The following is a 22,972-nucleotide window of genomic DNA, read 5'->3' as shown; positions in this document are numbered from 1 at the left end:
CCTATGAGGCATATTGCTATTTGTGAATATGGGCTATACAAATACAATTTGATGAAGGTCTATGCTGGTTAAAGGGTAAGTCTATTTCACCTGTGCCTATATAGGATCATCTTCCTGCCTGACAATAGCAGCCTCATTGCAGACTGCTGCTGAGCTCTTGTGTTGGAACACCCGCCCGCTCCTCCACCTGCTCTGGACTGGTTGGAAATCATCACCTGCTGGAACCCTGGACTCTGAACACATCCATTCTGCTGATTCATTCATTCCCCTTTACAGGTTTTATGTTGAACACTTTAAAACCTTGTGCCTCCAAGTCAGCGTTCTGAATGTGTGGATTCCAGCCTTTCATTGAAAAACCAACAGGTTGTTTTTCAGTATTTGGCTGTGTTGCATTTCCTGCGTGTGGTTGGGTTTATTGCATTTGGTTGTTTTTTTGTTTTTGGTTATATTTTCGTTCTTGGTTGTGTTTTACGTTTTTGGTTGTTGAGCGTATTTAGTTGTTTTTTGTATTTGTTTGTGTTTGCCCCGTTTAGTTGTGTTTCCCGATATTGCAATTTTGTTATTTGTTTGTTTTCAGTGTTTCGTTGCCATTTCTTGTTTGGTTGTGTTTTCTGTGTTAAGTAGTTTTGTCTGTGTTTGGTTGTGTTTCCCAGGATTGAAAGTTTTTGTTTGTTTGTTTGTTTAAATGTTTCCGGTGTTTGGTTGTGTTTTTTTGTGTTTGGTTGTGTTTTCTGTGTTAAGTTGTTTTTTCTGTGTATCCTTTGTTGATAACTTGGTGTCTCCACTATATTCATTATGACAACAACTTGCAACTGTATTAAAATTAAAATTTTGCTTTTATTTTTAAGCCTGGAGTGTCAATATCTGTACATTACACAAAGAAATGAATGGGAAAATAAAACAGCAGAAGTAGAATTTCAAAGAATACAGTAGTATACGAAATCAAGGGTCTTGTACATTAAAGGGCTTTAAAGATTCCTGACATCAGGAACGGGACAAAAAAATGAATAAACCTAATAAAACTCTGTAACAGTCTCCTACCAGGATGACAGTAATCTGGAGGAAAGAGGGGAGAACATGCTATATTCATGCTAGAAACAAGTTTAGAGTCTAGACTTTCATTCAAAATCAATAGTTAGACATTACTATTTTACTTATAAGACAACCAAGTTTAAAATATGATTAAATGATCACATGACAAGGAACTAATAATAATAGTGATACATAGAAAATAACTATAGTTGTTGGGTTTTGTAGAATGTCAGAAACCTTTAGGCCGATTCTTTAAAAAAGAGCAGACATGAAGATATAAAGTCAGAAACCTTTCTGTACAAAATGACTAATATAAGAAGAACAGACGTGATTGGAAGCCATTGATGTGTTTTTGATTGTCAAGATGAATAACAATGTCTTCTATCTGTGAAAAGCACATTTTCAGTTTTGGAATGTTTTCAAGCAATTTTTGCTGTAACATGCAACAGAATATAAGCTGGAACAACACAAAAAATTGTGTTAACAAATGAATGCAGATATAAAAATGTTGAAATGAAGCCCAAGCCAACATCTCCTGTGACTGTGAGCATCAACAACACTAACAGACATACGAGTCAGTACAAATTCAGGTAGATTAAATATTTGAACTGTACTCTGTACAGCTGTTTAGGTAACCCAGTGTATGTCTACACATACAAATCCTTCACACAACAGGCTGGATTAACAAGTGACACACTCAGCCAAGGACCCAGACTCTCAGATCCCAAAAACCCTGTGTTGAAGACATTTGGTTGTCAAGACCATTATTATTTCTTTATAAAAGCTCCCAGGAACAATGTTCTGTGGGGAAAATGTTTGCATGGTGTCAACAATAAAAATAGCAGAATATGTGATGCAAATTAGATTTTAAAAAATGACCTTATTTCCCCAGACAGTATTTGCCTGAAAATGAAACATTTTATGTAAGATATTCTTTAGGAAAATTCTAGAGGATACGACTGGAACACAGTCCACTACAGAGAATTTAGCATTATGGGTTGTGTCTCTAAAGGCTGGTGTCATGTGTTTTGTTGTCACATAGAAAACAAAAGAAATGACCACAACATACGTTTACATCCCGTGTAGCTGCTGAGCTTCCATGGTGCGTCTTGGGAAATGAATTCGGAAGCAGCCACACCGCGAAGTGGGGCCTCGCAATATACCAGCATACAGACATTGTACACGTCACACAGGGACGGTTAACACGGGCCCAGCAGCTCACTTGGTCCCTCAAGCAGGTTCATCTGGCCATGATCATACGAACAATACAAAACTCATCGGTCATGTATATGTGCAAGACTACAGAGGCAGATTGTTTGGTATGTACAGTGTGGTAGCAGCAACTGGTTACTTTCTAGTGCCACTTTCAGTAGCTAACATGTTGTTTCTACAGTCATTACTGTACGATTGTATGGCAGAGTTGTGTATGTTTCACAGTCCATTCTGTTTACTATAATATACACATCAGATATTCATACAACAAGGCACATTTTCTCCTGAGTTTCCTAAGCACAATAACTTGCAGTGTTTCCTGCCTTATCTTAAATTGTTGGCCTGTGTTTATGCTGGAAAACATGGTTGTTTGTGTGTATTTAAAGATGTGACTAGCCAGGTGGTACCCGGGGTTCAATCTTCAGTGACAGCTCATAGAGGGTATCTTCATCCATCACTAGCGTCTTATCCAGGAGGAACTGAGTCACCTGGGGGGGGGGAACGGAAGAGACAGTTAAAATTCAATCATTCATTCCACAAAAAGAAAATTGTAATGTTAAAGGGCAGTGGTTTCAAAGGTATTTTTTGGACGCACCTTGGGTTGGTGCTCTATCCTGTAAGGTGCTTGCTGGAACTGACGAATCTCCCGGATGATATGAGAAATCTGAGAGAGCAGAGGCAGTTTTCCGTCAACAGGTCAAGACAAAGCTTTAGAATAACAGGGTTCTAAGCTGATCCTAAAGGTTTCACAGTCAAACTCTCACTGAACACAGTAACACCATGAAAAGAAATGGATAGAAGCTATTCTTTTTCAAACACTGTGTGCTGTGCACACTGCTTCAACATGTGTAGAAGACTATCTTGTTACCATCCTCATCTTGGAGAAGTTGACCAGGCCCTCCTCAGTGAAGTTGGGTGTTCCTTCCTCAATGAAAGCCAGGTCAGTCAGGTACATGCCCAGGTACGGCACACATGGCGGGTTACAGCTACAAACACACACACACATACAAACTTTAGACTGGATTTACCCATGGAACAATCTGCCTCTGAGAATTAGGTGGATTTACTTTTTTAGAGTCTCTCTGAGATTCTTGAACCTCCCCTCTGATGACACCGTCTTCTGCAGCCTGTCCATCAGCGCCTTCGTCTAGAAAGCAACAAATTTACAAATGACAAAATTGCACAAAAAAACATCATGTGGATGGATAACAGCTATTTGATGAGGGGATATCAACCTGTTTGCAGACTTTGGCCCAGGTTTTCTTCAGCCTGTAGATGGCACTGCGGTTGAGAGCTGAGGTGATCTCCAGCACGCCGTTGTAGTTGTTGAGGCAGCGACAGATATCAGCCACCGCCAGCCATTTCTCTATGGAGCTGGCCCTGGAGCCCACGTCAGTGTGGGTCATGATCTGAGACGCCACCAGGTTGCTCATCTGTAGAGAGAGGGACACTTCAAATGCTTAATGTGACGTCAAAGGTAAATGACCCCGGTGGGAATATGGTGAATATGTACCTCAGTATAAATTAAACTGCAAAAGCTTATGACAGCTTTTGTGTCTAATGAATATAACATCATAACCAGGTTACACTCAGTGGGAGCAACACAAAGTCTTACATCATTAAAGTGCTGGCTGGTCTTCATGATGTACGGAGTCCTCTCAGTTTTGTCGATCTTCATCCAGCCCTGACCGAGGAACTCCCTGCAGGACAGGAAACCTTCAGCATCGTACACACACTTGTTTGTCCACATCAGCCTCAGGTCACACCGCTATCACTGCACGATGGCTACTTCACCTAAACTGCTGTGATCACATGTCATGATTCGGCCCCTGTCTGGAACTTTGGACGGACTTGATTTGTCTTGTGAATCTTTTTGTTGGACTTGTTTGATTTGACCTTTTGATATTGGGTTTGGAGTTTAGGATTAGACTTGATATTTTCCTTGTGTTTAATTTTTAGATTTGGATTTAAATCTCAGTTATTTGTATTTTGTTTATAAGTTCCTGTTTTACTTTGTGACTTCTTTTCTTGAACGCACAAATTTGTAAAAAAAATTACTAAGATAATTTTACAATCACCTCTAAATAGTAGCTTTTAATGTGAACTTGTCAAATGTTACCTAACACTACTTTTTAGCAAATACATGATTAATGTGCAAATTAAAAATTGTTCATAAGCCTGTCACACCTGATCCTTGCAAATTATTATATTCAAAATCAAAGATGTATTGTTTAAATGCTCTAAACACATAAATATAACACGTTTTACAATGTCCATGTTTTTCCACATTCCAACTTAACAGCACATGAACACACCGAAGTCAACAGAAGAACAACTTCACACATTAAGTGACGCCTGCGAGCAATCGTGTGACATACATCATGTGACATACCTCACTCTCCACAATCATCTATAATACACACCCACCTTATTAGGTGTCTATTTAAGCAGAGAACATTTCCCATCACTCCCTTTGCTTGCCCCGCTGCTGTGTCAGTATTGCTGCCAGTTGCTTCAGCCCCTCCACCACCCCAGCATCCACCTGTACGCTCCGGCGGGGGGGTTATAGGTATTTGCTCATCACTCCCATCATATCTATGTGATCATATCTGAGGCAGTGATTAAGTCGGAGCCTAGACGTCAAACACTAACCTGTTCTACTGTTGCAATAAACATTGAAGGAGCATGTGATGCACATGTCTGTCTCTGAGCTGCCCAATCGTCTTTGTTTTTTCATCTGTCCAGTTTCCCTGTTTTTGTTTTCAGTTGAACTACAAAGTTTGTATGTTTCTCTGTTTTACCATTTTGCTTCTTGAGTTATTGGATATTCTGTTTTTGGAGTTATGGATTTTCTTGGCCTACCTGCCTGCAAACTGTAAGCCTGCTTTGTGTTAGTGAAATTCACCAAATCTCTTGAACCGTGCCTGCTTTTGGGTCCTGCTAATGGCAATCTAACAGTTCAACTAAAGTTTTAAAGATTGCTGAATTTTTAAGATTCATCATTAATTCTAAGTATATCATGAAGTGTGGATTTTCACTATTGTTGGTACCAAATTACATTGTTTTTTTTCTAGGAAACATTCATGAAACTGGCCAGGAAAGTACAGACCTGTATAATAATGAGTTACCAAGATGTGTTTCTCTCTACATTGACTATTTTGTTTTGTTCACTTTGCTGTTTCAAACCACTTTGTGTGATGTAGTGGATGCACTTACTCATAGGGAATACCCCTGAACACAATGTGATCCAGCAGTGTGATCTGTTCTGCCATTTCCATCGCCGACAGAGACTCAAAACACTCAGCTTTAGGACTCTCCGCCTAAAGACACACACACAAAACCCACCACAAATAATAAAATATTTGTACAATATGTATTTGAATGTTTACAGAATTACATAATGATATTATCATAATATTTCAAAGAACTACGGTAGCACACAAACACAAATTTAACTTTGTGTACTGGGAAACTAGCTATCAGTGTTGAGGGTTGTGACACTAGTGCCCGGTAACTACAACTGGTGCTTTTCCCTGAGGGAGCAACATGATTCTTACCACGATGAAGTGTAGCAGGGGACAGCTTTTCTGTTCCATGATCAGGAGACAAATGATTTAAACAGTTGCTAGGAGCTTTATTTAGTAAAAGCTATTCTACATGAGTAAATCCCTACTGGGATGTAATAACAGGTGGAAATACTGACCATTTGTAATATGTCCTCTATCTTCAGCTGAGCATCGTCTTGGTCTTCTTGAGAAAGGGCACTGAACAGCAAAGCAGAGGAACTATGTCAACTTTATTTCTATAGTGCCTTTCAAAACCAGAGTTACAAGGTGGAAATAAGCATAATGGCTATGAATATGCACATTTGCACACCACGTACACTGCACTATGTACGTCTTCAGTTTTAATATGCAATTTCTATACACTATTTAATCAATTTTTCATATTTTATCATTTTTATTTATTTATTTCATCTTTGTTAAGAGACATTAAGTTATATAAAACTTAAAATGCTGCTTGCTGTTGATGCCCCTAAGCTATGGAATAGTCTCCTGTCCCACATTAGGTCTTATCCTACTATCGACAGTTTTAATCTTAAAAGACTACTTTTTTCATCTTTCTATTAATTCAGTCGGATTCTGCTGATGTGTCTCTGTTTGTCACATTTACTTTATCTTGAGACTTTTATTGCATCTTCCTCTTATATATATATACATCCAAATTATTGAGTATTACTGAGTATTAAAATGACAATAAAGATGCGAGGAGCTCCCGATATGAATGGATTTCCTGTTGCTCCTTTAAAAATACAAGATACAGATTTTAGGTTTAATAAATTGAAGTAATAAAATATGAACTACTACCAAGATTTGATGAATGTTAATCAAACAGGGTCAATTAAAAAAAGAAACCTACAAACAAATACAGAGATTTGTGAATGTAACAAGGCGAGCAAAAGAAGCATTGTATAGATTGATCAGTAAATCACTTTGAACAGAAGTATTTGTTGAAATTAAAATTTCCAATTAAGATAAATGCATATATTATATATATATATGCATTTGCATATGATGTTTTGATGTCATTAACCAACTTGGAAAAATCATGTGTTTACTGAAATTGGTTTTCAGAACATTCAATGGTGTCATGTTATTAAAGGAAATCAAAAGAACTGATATAACAGCAGAAAAACATAATACAATAATTATTAAATTCTTGTTTGTGGAACGGGGGACAATTAACCACAAATATATGCAAATAATGTCCCCATAAACCTTAATTAGTTTAAAATGCAGTTTCTATTTTCCTATTTTCGTTATGAATGGATAAAGTTTTAGTGTGGGGACTCTGCACCTTAATATGTTTGCTGTAGCTTTCCTCTCTTGCGGCAGCAGGTCTGGATCCCGCAGCACCTCCTCCAGGAGACTGATCACCCCCATCTTCAGTTCACTGTTCATGTCAAAGTCCTGATGGACAAACACATGTATACACATTATGTAACTGAGTTACAGTTATGCCACATGATTGCACATTTGCACTTGAGCTCATCAAACTGAATTAAAAACACATCAACCACTAGAGGAGATTGTAGAACTACCTTTTACAATCAGACTCATCGAGCAGCACATACCTGGAACACTGTACTCATAGAACTAACTAGAAAATCACAACTATAAACTAATTCTCCAGTTCTGTAAAACAATGGTTACTGGATACTCAAACATGTCATCATCTGCAATAGTTTTGTCATCGTCATTTTAATTCGTATTCATTCTTATTTTAATTCTTTTCCTCCTTTTAATTGTCAAATTTTTACTAACTGTTGAATACTGTGGGTTTTTCACTCACCCACTTAGCGTTTTCTAATCCTTTGGATATTTGTGCTGTCCATGTGCCTATGTGTTTTTGTCTATGTATATACTATAATATAGACTGTCATTCTATGAACTGGTTGTGCTTTGTGTCTGTATATGTGATTATGGGTTTGTTATGCGTGTCTAAGTGTTAGCTGCAAGTTTGTTGTCTGCTTGTTTGTTCATTTGTTTACTGTTTGTTTGTTTTCTTCTGAACATCAACCTGCCAGGGGACCGCAGATGAAATTATGTTTTAAAGGCTAACTCTGGTACATTAATATGAACCATTGTGCTCATATTCATTCATTTAATTTAGTAAGTAAGTAAAGTACAAGTAAAGTAAAGTTTGACTACCTTTTTGTACAATGATAAGATCTTCATGATTATATTAGTTTTATATTAGTTTGCCCCACGACACTCACCCACTCAATGTAAGAACTATTTAACACTTCAGCACTCATCACTGCCCACAAACCGCGAGGTCTCCCACATGGAGCCGGAACCACGTTTTCAATCAATCAGAACAAATAATAAATGTTCACTTTTCACACAACATCCAGGTACAGAAATAGAATCTTATATAATCTGGAATGAAAATGATCGTCCTGTAGTATCCCTAGGGACGAGGCTGACCTTTCTGCATGCTTCCTGGGTGGGAGAAAAGACACGCAGAGCAAAGAGCACCTCCACCAGGGAATAGTGACAGGGGGGGGGGGGGGGCTGATGGCAATGAAAACAGATCACAACAGACTCTTTCAGGTGAACTCTAAGTCATGTCATGGACAGAGAAGTAGACACAAGCTTCTTTACAGAGCTGTGAAGAACCAGGGTTAATAGTAAAGTGGTATTGTAAACAAACAGTCGAGGACAGGCGCAGGGCGTTGGGGTAGAAAACATCCTCACAATCATTAAAGCTTATCTACAACATTTTTAAACTCAAAATAAATAGATGCTGGAAACTTGTGAAAATACAATTAAATGTGAATTTGTATGTGACCGCACTAAACCACTGACAGACGTCTGTCAACCAACAAGTCGCATCAGCTAGTGGCAGTGGTCTGGCTGCATGAGGAGATGCACAGCCAGGAGAGACATTAAGATCCCAATTTTGAAATAAAAGTTAAAGGACCAGCCTGTAGGATTTACTGACATCTTGTGGTGCAGTGTTTGACATTTCAACAAGAACCAAGTGAATGCGTATGTAGGAAAACCTATGGCAACATCAGGCAACATAAAAATCTGAGAGGACCTAGTGTTGTCTGTTCTGGGCTACCAGCTTTCCTTCATGGGATAATGAACCTGTTTTAACTCTTTACTTTGGCCATTTTTGCCATTTAAAGCACAAAAAACCCTTTTTGTGTTGATTTCAAAAGCTCTCAAGTCATTCCAGGTTTATCTTGTACCCTTTTAAACTTGTATCTATTTATTTTGATTTACCCGGTCTCACTGATGACCTCTCTCAGAATCTGTTCACGCTGTGTGGACTCACCTGGGAGTGTTTGGAAACCCAGTGTCTCAGCACATTGAGAACTCTGTTGGTTGCAGCTCTGCGGATGATGAATTCTTTGTCACAGGTCTTCTCAGAATTACTGAAACCTGGGAGAAATCAAATGAAAAGATCAGGCTAACGATTTCACACAATTTAACAGCTGACTAACTTTAATTACTGGCAAACATTGGAGCTAAAGTTCCAACGAAACAGCATTTCTCTGCCCCAGCTGTGGGTCTTTTTGACCTTCTCTTGGCGTGCTCACCCTGGGAGCTGCTATGCCCAGCAGCAGCGGTGGCGATGGCAAACGCAGAAGCTGGCGACATTGTACAGCGAGAGTTCTCTCCTGGTGAGACTGCAAGACATTAGAAACAGTGTAAAACACCAGACAGAGACACAGCGGCACATTGCCGGCTCTGCGTGCGTAGAATGAGATGTGTGGGTCCATGTTGCACCACCTGACTGTCGGTAGCGGAGGTGCCTCGGCGTCGAAGGGGATCGACAGGGAGACATGTCGCCCGGCTCGCTGCTAGCAGGCATTTCAGGAAGAAACTTGTCCAGAGATACTGTCTCCAAGACAGCTGTTGGGAAAAAAGAAGTCACAAAACATCTGTATTGATTATGTGATATATGATCAGTTCTGTAATCAACAGACGTTATTGTCTGTTAACGACAAACCCAAACACATGATAAATAATCAAACAGATGCATTCTCACTTTTCTAAACAATTAAGGATCAATTTTATCACCAAGTTAAAAACTATATGGACAAAAAGAATACAGATAATTACAACATGTTTGATATAATGCAAACGTCATTGTCCATGTCGGAGTATCATGACAGTGTGTTGCTCATCTGTATCTTGGAAATACTGAATCACAACCTGCTGAATTTTGTTATTCACCCATCCAAGATGTCATTTTCCTCTCAGAAGCCACTTTATTTATCTCTTTATTTTCCGTTCCTCTACAACCTGACCCAGTGCTCTGCCACTGTTGTCATAGTGAACACGCTGCAGCCAGATGGTGATCTAAGAGCTCTATTATTCCTCTGTAGGGTAATGGTGACCCATTTATGTCTCTCGTTCATGAGTTGTTTTTCTGCTGACAGACTGTATCTGTGATGTGTCCGATTCAAGTATAATATTGAAATAAATGTATCTATTCATACTTTCAGAACTTGATGTCACCTTTGCTGTAGGTGGCTCTTATTTAAAATTAGATGTAAGAGGAAAGATGAGCTATCTAAACTTTATGCATTTACCTGTTTCTAAAACACAACATCATAACAGAACAACAGTATGTGTGAGTGGACACATAAGGTGTGTGCACACACATGTGCTGATGTTCACATGGGATTGACTGAGTGTGAATCACATGCTCCTCTGTTGCGGCTACGCACCCCTGCGGATGCTTCGCCTCAGCTTCCCACAGAAGGCGTCGATGCGAGGCATCTCTCCGCTGATGTCCTCCCCTGCAGCTGGGCTCAGGTCTGGGGAGCTGGGACCACGGCTGAGGTCCAGTGGGGCCTTGGTGGAGATGGGGGGCGGCGACGACATCCCAGAGGTCTGGGGGAAGCTGGGAGAGCGTGTGGAGGTGTGAGGAGGGAAGGAAAAGCCGGAAGGGGGCCGGGTTGAGCTTGGAGGAGGAGAGGAGATGGAGGGGCAGTGACTGGAGGTGGGGGAGTTGGCTGCAGAGGACGAGGGGGTAGGAGACAAGTCCAAGGCTCCCACTTTCGCACTGATCTGGGAGCTGAGGGAGAGCTTACGGCAGTGGACGGGGGAGGAGGTGCGAGAGGGGATGCAGAGGGGAGGGGGAGAGGAGAACTTGCGGCAGAGCCTCGGGGATTTGTTGTTCAAGTTGTCCGCTCCCCACGTGCCCTGGTTGGTCGCGAAGAAGAGCTCCAGAGACCTGAGGGACAGAGAAAGAGCTGATAGTTGTCGCTACATCTTTCACAAAAGTTGGTTCAAGTCAGTCACCAGTCCTACTCATGGTGTTTACTTGGTCTGGTCCAATGCAAGCTGCGTGATCTTCAGACTGTAGTCAGGACAGAGGGACATGATGGACAGACGATCACATGAATGTTGCTCGACCCTGTGACAGTGACAGGACGAAGAGGAGGAGGAGGAGGAGGAGGAGGAGGAGGAGGAGGTGTATGGCAGGGTGACAGATGAAGAAAGGAGGAGTAGAAAACATTGAAATGGAAAGATGGAGTGAACGATAAGATGTACTGTGGGCTGCCATGCATGAGTCTGTTCAATGAGAGGAGGGGGAATGACAATGGATAAATGTTACATTCACAGAATCAGTGGTCCGTTGTACCTGACAGGTATGGAGGTAAATGGCTTCTTGTAAATGACGGCCAGCTTGTCGATGACCACGGCAGCCGTGGTGAAGATCCTGTAAGTGTGGAGGAAGGTGTTGAGGAAATCTATGGAGAGGAAGCGCAGATCTGTCAGCCGTTCCAGCAGACGCTCCACGCTGGCGTATCGGATCTGTGGAACCTTGCAGGAGTTGAGAGTCTTGCTGAAGCAGATGTCAATGTCGTCTTTATGCAGGCGAGCATCAGACCTTGAGGAGAAAAATACCACGGTCGTTACTATTCTCCACGTTGAGTTAAAAACTAAGGATGTTCTACTTTTTTCTCCTTTTGAACAGATCTTCTCTCACAGGCGTTCAGCTTCAAGCCTATTGAAAGCAAATCATGTTTAAAAACAAAAAACTAATCACAAATCTATGTGTCTTTGTCTTCTGGTGTGTTTGTCACCTCTGCCATTGAGGTTGTGTTTTCGTCCGTCTGTTTGTTTGTCTGCTACTTAACAGGATTACGCTAAACTACTGTGCAGTGATTTCCTGCTCTGCAGCTACTCACTCTAGTTTTGAGCAAACGCTACTCATGTGGAAACAGTGCAGTGATTGAGGACTATTTTCAGCAGTGGATTAATCCACATTTTGTGCTGTGGTGAGTATTTGTGGAAACAAAGGAGCTCTATGGCCCAGAGGGGAAAGTTACATCAGGCTTAAGTACGGGGAGAGTGGTGGGATACATTCATCATAGCTGTATGAAAAAGACTGACAGACAATTGAATTGTTGATTATTTAAATTAATGGAAGTAATGTCTGATGTTGTACCTGTATTCATGTCTATTTTTAATTAAAAATATGGATTTTTTAAAATAAATAAAAAAGGATTATTTTTGTTTGTGTGTTGCAACATTTCACTCATTCATTCAGTTACAATAAGTTAAATCTGTATCACACAGTAAGGACAAAATACTTTCAGCAAAACAAAACCTGATTACAAAACAGAAATATAGAGATTATCGGACAAAATAATCTCCACTGTTACAGTTTGAAATCTTCCTCCATATTAAAATGTCAGAAAATCCTCTTTTCTTACTTGATCATGTGCGGCACAGAAACTTTGGAGTTCTCCTCAAACACACTGGTCATCAAGCCGTTACATCGGATATTATCAATGCACTGAGACAGAGAGCAGAGACACACGAGACTCAGTCAGTTCTCTTTAATCCCACATCTGGGATCAGAAATCCGGGTTACTTGACTTCTTCTCATCATTTAAAATCCATTTGCCTTGTGTGCTGCTGATCCACCAGCTTTGAGACACACAATCTCATCGTACCTGGCTGATGTCGCTGGTCCACGCAGCCTTTTCTTGGCGGGAAGGAGCCAGGAGGACAACAGAGAAGCACTGGCCGTCAGGAGGTTCCACCACAACTTTAAACTCCAGATGGTTGAAGCCCTGACCTGCTGCGTTGTCTACAAAATGAACACAGGCCCGCAGCTCAGTTAACTGACACTGGACTGGAAATAAACGTCAGGCTCAGGTAGGATTTGGAATACAGCTACTCACAGTCCTCATCACTGGCATCCAGTTCTTCAATGAGAGTACACTCGATCAGAGACAACGTTCCTCCTTGCTGTTGGTGATGGGGAAAAAAAGAACAGATTTACTCGTATTTACAACCTGAGAGAACATGATGAGATTCTGTGATTTAGACATAGAAATAAAATGTTGAGAACTTTACTATAATGAATAATCGTACATCATAACAGCTGCCAATTCATCTTTCAGTCAGTCGACTAATCTTCGCAACTAATTCAATAAACTGGTATAAGAAAATTATGTTTTGTATGTGTAAGATGGTAGCATAAGAATCTAAAAAATTGTAGTCTTTGTGGCATTTTTTCCCGGCATTCAGTGCACTACATGGCAATGATCACGTAGAAATCAGTGTTTCTGAAATACTGACTAAACTCAATTCATACTGGATTTTTTTTAGGCCTTTACCGATACTAATATAAATAATAAAATTATAAATGATCAATTTACTCTGATAATAATGTATGGACAAATTTGTACTTTGTAACAAAGACAATATTTTATGACGGCTCCTTAAAATTTATTTTTATATGTATCATAAAAAATAAATATAAATGCTGCCTATAAACTCTTAACTATAATAAATATTAATTCATGATTGAAGTAGTGTTGAAGAAAGGCAGTAATATGAACATCAATTGCATCTACTAATGTTAGCGTGATGCTACAGGAAAACCTCCAAACTTATTATGTATTTATGTTAAAAGATTGAACTCCGATCAAAAATTCATTTTTGTAAGTATTGCATGTAACATCATTTTGTGTATGGACTCCTAATTCATGCATATTTGAATGTGTCTGTGAGAAGTTAAAATTGGCTGGAGGATGCATCTGACTCATGTGTGTGTGTGCAGTGAGACACACATTCATTTGACTTTACATTCAATGCCTCATTAGGCTATGAAAATTAGCAACAGGTGTTGAAGAAAGGCGAAACAGACATTTTGAATTTACATAAATGAAACAAAAATCTGCAGAACTCATTGAGACGGTTATTTCCAGTGTAGCGGAATGAACATCTGTGGACAGGTGAGGCTGACCTTGAGCAAGTGGAGCTTTCCTCCAGATGTTCGGGTGCAGATGAGGAAGTGCTTGGTAAACAGAAAGCACTGCCTCTCTCCCTCCTTCCTCAGCGAGAGGGAGCCCAGGCGCACTTTGCTGAGCATGCCCCGCTCGCTGCTGGACGGCAACTGGATGAGAGAGCCTGGCCACAGAGAGAGTGAGTTAAAAGAGATGGAGAATGGTCATAAAGGATTTGGTGGCGTCAGAGAGAGAGAGATGGTGTTGTGTTGTAGGTGAGGCGGCTCACCTTGTCTGACGAAGGTCTGGCTTGTGTCTAACAGGATGTCACAGCCCTCGACAATCATCCTCTCTATCGCCAGATTCTTCCTGATGTTCTCCGTGTCGCTCACTTCATCGTGCATCATCCTGACAGCACGACCAATCATCATCATCATCATCATCATCATCATCATAGTCAAGTTATCCCTTCATATCTATGGAAAGTGCACACACTTACTTTGACAGCTCCTCCAGTTTGGATTTGGCAAACTCCAGGCTCTTGCGCTCCACGTGCTCATGAGGTGTGTGTGCCAGCAGCTCATGGAGAGTGATGATGTACCGTGGAATCTAATATGTCGAATCAAAACACATTATCATACACGCATGCACAAAACATCCAACCTAATTCACGTTAGCTCACCAATGATGACGTCTTTTCAACACTAGCCTTTTTTAACATGACTCTTAAGTAGGACACTAGTATATTTTCCATCGACTACTGTTACAAATATAAGCTTCATTGAGATAAACAGCAGGTGAATCTAATTCTCCAGTCAGGTGCCATTACACCACTGTAGAAGAAGGTGCATGATTTAGTGCACGAGAGCTCATCAAAGCTCAAACTTTTATCATAATGTTGTTAAGACTTATTGAGAATTTGTTTCCTTTGTTCACTGAAGGAGCTTTTGTTGTTATAGTAGCTAATAGAGGTCTTCATTGACAATGTCTGAGGTTAAACCGTGAGCACTACCTGGAACATGGGGTAAGTGAGGAACGTCTCCAGCATGCGGCCCTCGCAGGCAGCGTTGGACTCGTACTGTTTCAGCAGCTTGTCAAAGTCTCTGTTCTGCTTACAGTTTGCCAACACCTGCAGACTGTACTGGTGGTTACGCACAAACTCCTGGTAAATGTTCAGCATGGGCAGCAGGATGTCAAACAGGTCGGCTGCGTGTGAAACAGAAAAGACAACACTCAAAAGTACTGTGTGATGTTTCCCACAGCACGCAACAAGTTTTTACACTGATTTCCCTCCTTCCAGAAGGCGTTGGGTTTCAGTTCATGTGAGTGTGACATGAGCCAGAGACTGACGTTTCATTTAACCCTAAGCCTGTCACTTCTTTGCTTCTATTTACATTTAAACGACAGGTCGGGCTGTTCCTGCTGCTCTCGCTCCTCTCATCTCTCCGCCACAAGCGCAATGCATGATGGTATATATTGCTCACTGAGTAGATGGGGTGAATTTCCCCCCCTTTAATGTCCGCCCATTTGGATGCAGTTGCTAGAGTCTGCAGTGGGCACTTGTTCAAAAACTCAAGTTAGCCAACTTAGTTAGCCTACAACACAAAATCTGCATACAGCTTTGCTTGGAAATACTTTAAAAGAGATAACAATGAAAATGCAAAGTGTGTTCACTAAATAAACGAATGTGCCAGAGGTTCAGAAAACCCTTTGGATGGAAAGTGCGCAGGACCACTGGATTCATGCCTGAGCTGAAACACATCCCTGTGCAAGATGGCAGCAATATGAGGATTTATGTTCATCACTGTCCCCCCTCGCAGCTACTGCAAAGTTTGTTAAATTCCTTTTAATATTTATTAACATAAACAGTCTTCTACTGTCTTAGTAATCATTAATACCACCAAATAATATATTAAAGCTGTAAGGTTGAAAATACTTAAAACTTAATCTTAAATACAAGTTAGTTTCCCAGGATTCTTGGGATGGAGTGCTTCTGCTGCCAGGTGCAGGAAAAATATTGTTCTCTATTGTTTGTAATGCATTGAAATTATAAGTCAGTTGTGGCCTGGAAGGCAGGAGATCAATCCAAAATCGTTTTGCACTGATGTAATCACAAGCAAATTGTAATTAATGGGCTAAAACACACCACCTATATAAGGAAACCTAGCTGTAAGTTCCATGCAACTACTCACCCAAAACTAGCGTGGGCCAGTTGGCAATCCGAGCATTTAGACCTTGGTGGAAGATTTCATGCAGAAACATGATGGTCTCACTACAGAAGGAGAAACAGTCTTCTATCACTCTGAGTATGATTCTGTTTGGCCTCAACCTGAAAGTTAAAATACCTGACTGGTAAACAAAATAAAAAAAAGATGGCTGCACCTGTTGAGAAAGATGGTGCTGACGTCGTCATGACTGATGGGAGGTTTCTTGGAGCTGGCAGCCATGCGGAGTGGCCTGAGGAAGCAGTTCACCAGGATGGACAGCTGGTGGACGTACTCTGTCTCTGCCTCCACCATGTTGAAGACAATCTGGTTCCTCTTCCTCATGCTCTCGGCGTGAGGGGAGCTGATGTAGTCCTGGACAATGATCTTCCACTTTCTCCGGCACAACCAGCCACGCATGAAACTTTGCACCTGCACAGCCACAGAACAACAAGGTGTCTCTCGCTGTCCTTGATTCTCTACTTATTAATGTGCGATTATCAACAACTTTACCTTTTTGATCTTTTTAATATCGGGGTCTTCCTCCTCTTGGTTGTTCTGGTAAGGCCGAATCCTTTCCTTGGTTTTGTTCAACACTACAATCTGGCACAACAGTCTCCATGTGAATTTACCGGCACAAGGGATCAAATATTCATGACAGCATTTTAGAGGTTCAAAACAACAAATATCTCATTGCATGATAAGGAAGTAATGGTGCCCTGCTGTGCTTTCATTTAAGAGAAACATGTGCTCTAAACTCAAGTGTTTTCCCATCATGCCAGATACATTTGCATGCGCTCCGTCTGAGAGTGCGTCTAAGTGCATGTGCACATGCACATGTGCACGGCAGTAGGTGGATTTATGTGCGCATGCGCACGCAGATGCGGATGCGGTCATGCATACCTCAGCTTTAAGCCTCTCAATCTCAGTGTCCTGGTCCTCCAGCTGAGTGCGAAGCTGATTGGCTGCGATCTTCTCAGTCTCCATGATCTGGACCAGGTGGATGTACTTCTGCATGAGAATCTCACGCTCAATGATGATGTCAGAGTAACTGAAGGTGACATGGGGAAATGGGAAAAAGAAAGGCACAGCGATTCAAGACATGTGGGTGAAGCATTCAGTATAATGTAACATGTAGCACGTCTAATCTGAGAAGACAGGGTAGTTACCAACTGGACAGGAGTACAAAAACAGTGTATGTGCACACAGGAAAATGTCGTCTTGCAAAAACAAGCAGGCGGTTTGAGGTGCATGATGTTTTCTACTGAATTTTAAGATAAAAATAGGGAACAGCCCCAGAGAGGAGAGTGGAGTGAAATGGAGGTCGAGTGGCGAGATCAAGTCTGTGTGATGTAATCAGTGTAGCAATACAGCACCAGTGTGACCTAAATGTGAACCGCTGCGAGCAGAACACGTCCATGTGTACACAAACACACAAACACACAAACACACACACACACGCACACATACACAAACAAACAAACATACACATACACCGCAGATGTGTCAAAAGCACAAAAAGCAGAAAGAATAGTTTGAGTCTCCAGCAAGTTACTTAACAACCAAACAAGTATAAACATTTGTGTATGTTTAACATGTAGGACACTTAACTATATATATCCGAAGTGACTGGATATATAAGCAAAAATGAAATAAACAATGGCAGAGAACATTATCAGATTATTTAATTGAAAAATGCCAAGATATATTATGATCAAATACACGTAATATCCTTCACTATATGCATCTGGAAAGAGATTTTGGTGGAGACAGTAATTATAGTTTTATTTTAAGGTTGAGACCTTAAAAATTGAAGAGAAACTCAATAGTTCCCAAAACAAGCAAGCATTTGACCACCAAATTCTGATCAGTTTGTTCTTAAGTCCAAGTGAACATTCCCTCACAAAAGTAACAGCCCCTGGAAACATGAAGCCACAGGCACAGCTGTTGCCAGCGCAGAGGCCTAAAAAAAAACTTTGTGTATGATCAATAATCATACACAAAGTGTCTCCAAGCAGTCGGAGTAGTTTGAGATTCACTGGAGTAATCTAAATCTGCTTTAGAATCTTATCATGTTAGTTTTAATATAAAGTCTGTAAAGCAAATATAGCTCACAAATGTAGTGCTGTGGAATACTGAGAAGTATCTCAGTACTTTAGTGTAAGTACTGCACTGCAAGGTAAACAGAATCTACCTGGCCTGCTGGATGCACTCCACCCACTCATTGCAGTCCGACTCTTCCTCTGTCCGCAGCTCCAAAGGTTTCTGTCCATCGTGGCCGAAGATGACCAGGATGTAGTGCTGCATGAGACAGAATATGGACAACGGTCAGGGGTGAATTACATTTTATACGGCGCCTCTTTAAAAAGAGTGCTCTGCTCTTCCTTTGTATTTCCTCTACTGTCCATCTTGACATGAAGCCTTATGTCTGTTACCTGTTATATGGGACAGACCTGTTGCATAAATAATGTTCCTGATGCTTGGGGACTTTTTTTGTCAGGTGGACTGAAGCCAATGGGTTTCATAAGGGCCTGTGCACCCCCATGTGCAGCACTGACAATGACAGCAGCTTTACCGACTGGGATGCCACGTCCAGTGCTTAATGTCCAGTTTGTGGGAAATAAAGCACTTCTGTGGTCAGTGGTGGATGAAATGCTGAGATTCTGTACTTAACAAGTTGCAACAGCTCCGTATAACAATATTCTATTACAGTACATGTAAAAAACCTGCATTCCATATTGTACTAAAGAAAAGTCCTCAACTGTTGTCAGCAAAAAGTAAAAGCACTCAAAATGTCCATAACAGTTGTTCTATTATTACATAAGTGATTCATTAATATGTATGTGGATTTTTACTGTCGGAGTTGATCGAGCTGGAGCAGATCTATACGCAGTAAAACTACAGTGATGCACACTTTATGTTGAACATCATATTGTGGAACAAAAGGAACATCTAGCACATCAGTCTGTGAGTAGTTGACTTTATTATCTGTCTTATATTTTCCCACATTTGTGATATTTTCATAACTTGTGTATTTATGATTTTACATAAACTGACCACATGCTCTGAGGTCAACCCTGACTCTGAAAAAAATATTATTCGGACAAATAACTGGTTCACTCAGTCTTTAAGATCCTTTCTTGTTCAGTTTGACATAACGAGTTGTTGAAGAAATCGCGATGGCAAAAAGCAAAAAAAAAAAGATAAAATAATCACTAGAGGAGAACAGTTATCTTTAGGTGCAGAAGCACAGAGCATCTCAGCACTGTTCTGATCTCCATTTCACCTAGCAGCACTAGAACTCAGGCAGAAACATAACTAGCTTAAGAGAAGAGGTGACGACTGAGAGATTATGCTGACAGTTACTATTTTGAAATTATATCAATGCAAAAGCTTGGGACAACTATAAACACAGTTGGTGACTATTCATGTATCAATACAACAATGAAGCAGAGGAAACACACACCACTTCATATAGAATGTTTTATTAATCAGTCGTACATTTTAAATGCACTTTACATCTCAGACACTCAGTAAAGCCACATCTGTCGCTTTCATTTCATCAACATCTGCAGACTGAACACACCACTGACATTAAAACAGTCTGCGGACATCGCAGCAGTGTAAATGATGATGCAATCATTTACTGTTGAATGTATTTACCTTAGGGAAATGTAACTACATAGTCAGAAGTGTTTGACTCAACAAAGAGATTTGTAACTTTGGCCTCTACATGCGACCACTGATCAATGAACCTTTCCACACAGCACCAGCAAGGATCTGTGTGAGGATGTGAGTATGTTTCACGTCATGTTGTATGTATGTTGTATGTATGTTGTACGTAAACGTGTGGAAATAGTTAAATATGCATAAGATGTGAAGCTCCAGTTTTTTTTACAAACAATGGTAAAACTTTGTGGAGGTACTTGGGGGAAACATTTATATGATTCCAAGACTTCTAGCTATGATTGCACTGTTTGCCAATGTTGCATCCATTTTCTATACCTGCTTATCCCTGTTTGGGGTTATTGGGACATTTTAATGAGCGTATACATAATTTAGAAAGTACATGTGTGTTTATGTAAACCTGAACATGCAGACTTTGGATTTCCATGTGTTTATGCATGAACACATCCCAAAGGCGGTGGCAAAACACAATGTTTTATGTAATTGTGTTTTCAAGCGATTTCAGGAGTACTGTGTATTGTTTATTTCATAAAACATTAACTATGACTGCTGCTTGACATACAATGTAACATCCCATATTATACATCGTGTTTGGAGGCTACTGTCTATTTCAAAATGATAGATATAAGTTATTAATGTAGTTCATGTATGACACCATTACACTGGTGTAAATGTTTTTATGACTCTGTACCATTAAACCATAGATTTGACATAATTTAGAGCTAATCTAATGCTAATGGGAATAAGCTATGACATCACCAGAATCTGAAGAGATACATTAACAACTGAGATATTGAAAATATAACAAAAGCATAAAGCAAACATATTTTATCTGTTCATATATGTGTTCATATATATATATCTGAAGCAAACTGATGCCCAAAGAGTGGAAGAACAACTTTGTCTTTAATTCTTTTTGCCTGGACTAGAAAATAAAAAATTTAATCAAATGTTGTTTCATGTCAGGAGACCGTGACGGTCTAATAATTAATCATTCTAATATGTCCTCTGAGCTATACAGTGACTCACTATCAGAAAGTGAAAAGATGGTCCAATAGTTTTGACCTATTCCCATTTTTATGACTACATTTTTGCTGCCACTGTAAAGCACTTTGTAATGTGGATTTTATTATCATCATTGCTATAGAAATTTAAGCCAAACAGTAAAAAAACATTGGCGTTGCTTTCCACGTCTGGAGACACAACTTGGTGAGCAAAGAAACAAGGTTTGATGCTGGACTTCAGCTAGATCCTTTCTGATAGATCGTTATGTAAACGGCTGTTAATGTTCAAATTTGCTGGGAAGCAAAAACCTACATGTAGCAGCTTTAAGAAGAAATACGAGTATATATAATGTACTAGAGCTGCAATGACTGGTCTATTAATTGATCAACAATAAAATAACTATTTTGAATATAAAAAAGTAATAAATTTGCCATTAAAGCTTCTTAGATATGAAGATTTGATACTTTTACTTGTCATATATGATAGTTAAGTGAATATATTTGGGTTTGAACAAAGAAAACTACATCTGTAGAGGACACCTTGGACATAGATGGATAAAATCGAGATATTAAAGACAATCAAATAATAATCATTAAAGTTGCAGCATTAATCTCACACATTTGACATCTTGTCTAATTATCTCAATAAGTCTAATTATGAATTAAGAGAGTAAGTAATGCTATAACAATGCTAGAAACATATTTGAAAAAAACAGAGCAGACCCAGTCCACTGCCGACTGACAAGTACGGAGGATAAACATTAATCTAAATATTACATTTAATTAAAAGGTGGGGGTGCAGATGACACACATACAATGTAAATATGTCTCTTTTTAAAAGTTGCCAGAAAGTTTGCAAAGGAGAACTATCTGTGTCCATCTTTCTGTCAAAACCAAAATCGTCACAATGACATCAGGACCTTGCTGCATATGTTTTTTTCAAATGATATTATAACATCTGACGACTCACTTTGCTGTGACACTGCCACATGGAGAAATCTAGGCCTGTATAGTAATGATGTAACGATAAGCGGGTAAGAGAGACTTCCTAGCGTGTGCCGGCTATGGACCAGAGAGAGGCTTAAGGGCTTGTTTGTGCATGTGCATGTGTGTGTGTGTGTGTGTGTGTGTGTGTGCGGTGGGGGGAAGGGAGGGAGGGTTTACATAACCATCAAGGCTTGTACAGCTCCTTGCATTGCTAATGCGGCTTCCCCGGCCACAAGCCCGATTTAAGCTAGAGGATAACATAACAATGAGAGAGAGACAGACAGAGGGAGCTTTAAGCCTGGCCCCGCCCTGCACAAGGCATCACTATGTCCAGTCTCAAAAATCAGTTCATTTGTCTGGCGTGCACAGACCAGCTCTCACTGGGGAAGACTCAGCATCACACACACAATGTCAAATGACCTGCAGGACTACGGTACTGTGTTTGAATTACTCGCTTCACCTCTCCTTCACGTAAAGAGAGCACAGAGGACAAGAGCTGATGTCCTGGGATGGAATTCTCCCAGACAACATGGACCCGCTCAGTTGTACGACTGTTAAAATATGCAACAAATATATGTTTAACCACACTGAAGTTATATTTTTTTGTTATTATTATCATTTGGTGAATTTTTTTTCAATGTGGGTTATAAACTCCGAGGTAAAGCTAAATATCGAAAAGAAAAACTTTTTGTGTTTGGCTGAAATCAGGAAATATGATTTTTTTTTTATTTGCTCCGTTATTTTGCAACTAATAGAGTAGTAGTGTAGTTAATATGTCTTCATGCTTTATATTGATGGGTTGGCTTTTGTTACCTGGTTTCTGTCCATCATAACCATTTCACCATTTTATCATCATCATCTTTTAGTTGCAATTTTGTAAGTTCTGCTCTTTGTCTAAATCAAGGTTTCCTAAACTCTTTTGCTCCTGACTCCCAAAGCGCCCCCCCACTTTTGTAAATGACATTAATTTGAGCCATGTACACGTCGTAATGTTTGCTGTGGTTCTGTAACTTCACCTGCTGCAAATTATGCTGTTGCTAATCCAATGGGAAGAAAATCTCAAGATTGTTGACATA

The 22,972-nt window shown here is 40.0% G+C and overlaps 1 protein-coding gene across 4 annotated transcripts in view; it reads right to left on the bottom strand.

Moving 5' to 3' along the window:
- Positions 1 to 817: 817 nt before the first annotated feature.
- rasgrf2a (Ras protein-specific guanine nucleotide-releasing factor 2a) overlaps positions 818 to 22,972 on the bottom strand; it is a 34,600-nt gene continuing 12,445 nt past the window's right edge. The window contains exons 2-29 of one of the 4 annotated variants that reach the window (XM_035184645.2): positions 18,413 to 18,519; positions 17,122 to 17,269; positions 16,732 to 16,821; positions 16,397 to 16,650; positions 16,207 to 16,286; positions 15,027 to 15,220; positions 14,514 to 14,623; positions 14,304 to 14,422; positions 14,035 to 14,198; positions 12,965 to 13,031; positions 12,734 to 12,870; positions 12,491 to 12,573; positions 11,413 to 11,661; positions 11,092 to 11,184; positions 10,493 to 11,001; positions 9,549 to 9,671; positions 9,356 to 9,445; positions 9,091 to 9,197; positions 7,102 to 7,214; positions 5,948 to 6,008; positions 5,802 to 5,831; positions 5,461 to 5,564; positions 3,860 to 3,944; positions 3,480 to 3,677; positions 3,312 to 3,391; positions 3,113 to 3,230; positions 2,840 to 2,908; positions 818 to 2,732 (exon numbers count right to left, since the gene is read on the bottom strand). In XM_035184645.2, the coding sequence (XP_035040536.1) occupies positions 2,637 to 2,732; positions 2,840 to 2,908; positions 3,113 to 3,230; positions 3,312 to 3,391; positions 3,480 to 3,677; positions 3,860 to 3,944; positions 5,461 to 5,564; positions 5,802 to 5,831; positions 5,948 to 6,008; positions 7,102 to 7,214; positions 9,091 to 9,197; positions 9,356 to 9,445; positions 9,549 to 9,671; positions 10,493 to 11,001; positions 11,092 to 11,184; positions 11,413 to 11,661; positions 12,491 to 12,573; positions 12,734 to 12,870; positions 12,965 to 13,031; positions 14,035 to 14,198; positions 14,304 to 14,422; positions 14,514 to 14,623; positions 15,027 to 15,220; positions 16,207 to 16,286; positions 16,397 to 16,650; positions 16,732 to 16,821; positions 17,122 to 17,269; positions 18,413 to 18,519 (3,678 nt within the window). In that variant the 3' untranslated portion in view covers positions 818 to 2,636. The remainder of the gene's footprint in view (positions 2,733 to 2,839; positions 2,909 to 3,112; positions 3,231 to 3,311; positions 3,392 to 3,479; positions 3,678 to 3,859; positions 3,945 to 5,460; positions 5,565 to 5,801; positions 5,832 to 5,947; positions 6,009 to 7,101; positions 7,215 to 9,090; positions 9,198 to 9,355; positions 9,446 to 9,548; positions 9,672 to 10,492; positions 11,002 to 11,091; positions 11,185 to 11,412; positions 11,662 to 12,490; positions 12,574 to 12,733; positions 12,871 to 12,964; positions 13,032 to 14,034; positions 14,199 to 14,303; positions 14,423 to 14,513; positions 14,624 to 15,026; positions 15,221 to 16,206; positions 16,287 to 16,396; positions 16,651 to 16,731; positions 16,822 to 17,121; positions 17,270 to 18,412; positions 18,520 to 22,972) is intronic. The other 3 variants (XM_035184646.2, XM_035184647.2, XM_035184648.2) reach the window with 3 other exon arrangements.

The sequence above is a fragment of the Hippoglossus stenolepis genome, chromosome 18 (assembly GCF_022539355.2).
Source record: "Hippoglossus stenolepis isolate QCI-W04-F060 chromosome 18, HSTE1.2, whole genome shotgun sequence".
Taxonomy (NCBI): Eukaryota; Metazoa; Chordata; class Actinopteri; order Pleuronectiformes; family Pleuronectidae; genus Hippoglossus; species Hippoglossus stenolepis.
Note: the sequence above shows the minus strand (reverse complement) of the source record. Positions and strands in the feature narration are given on the sequence as shown.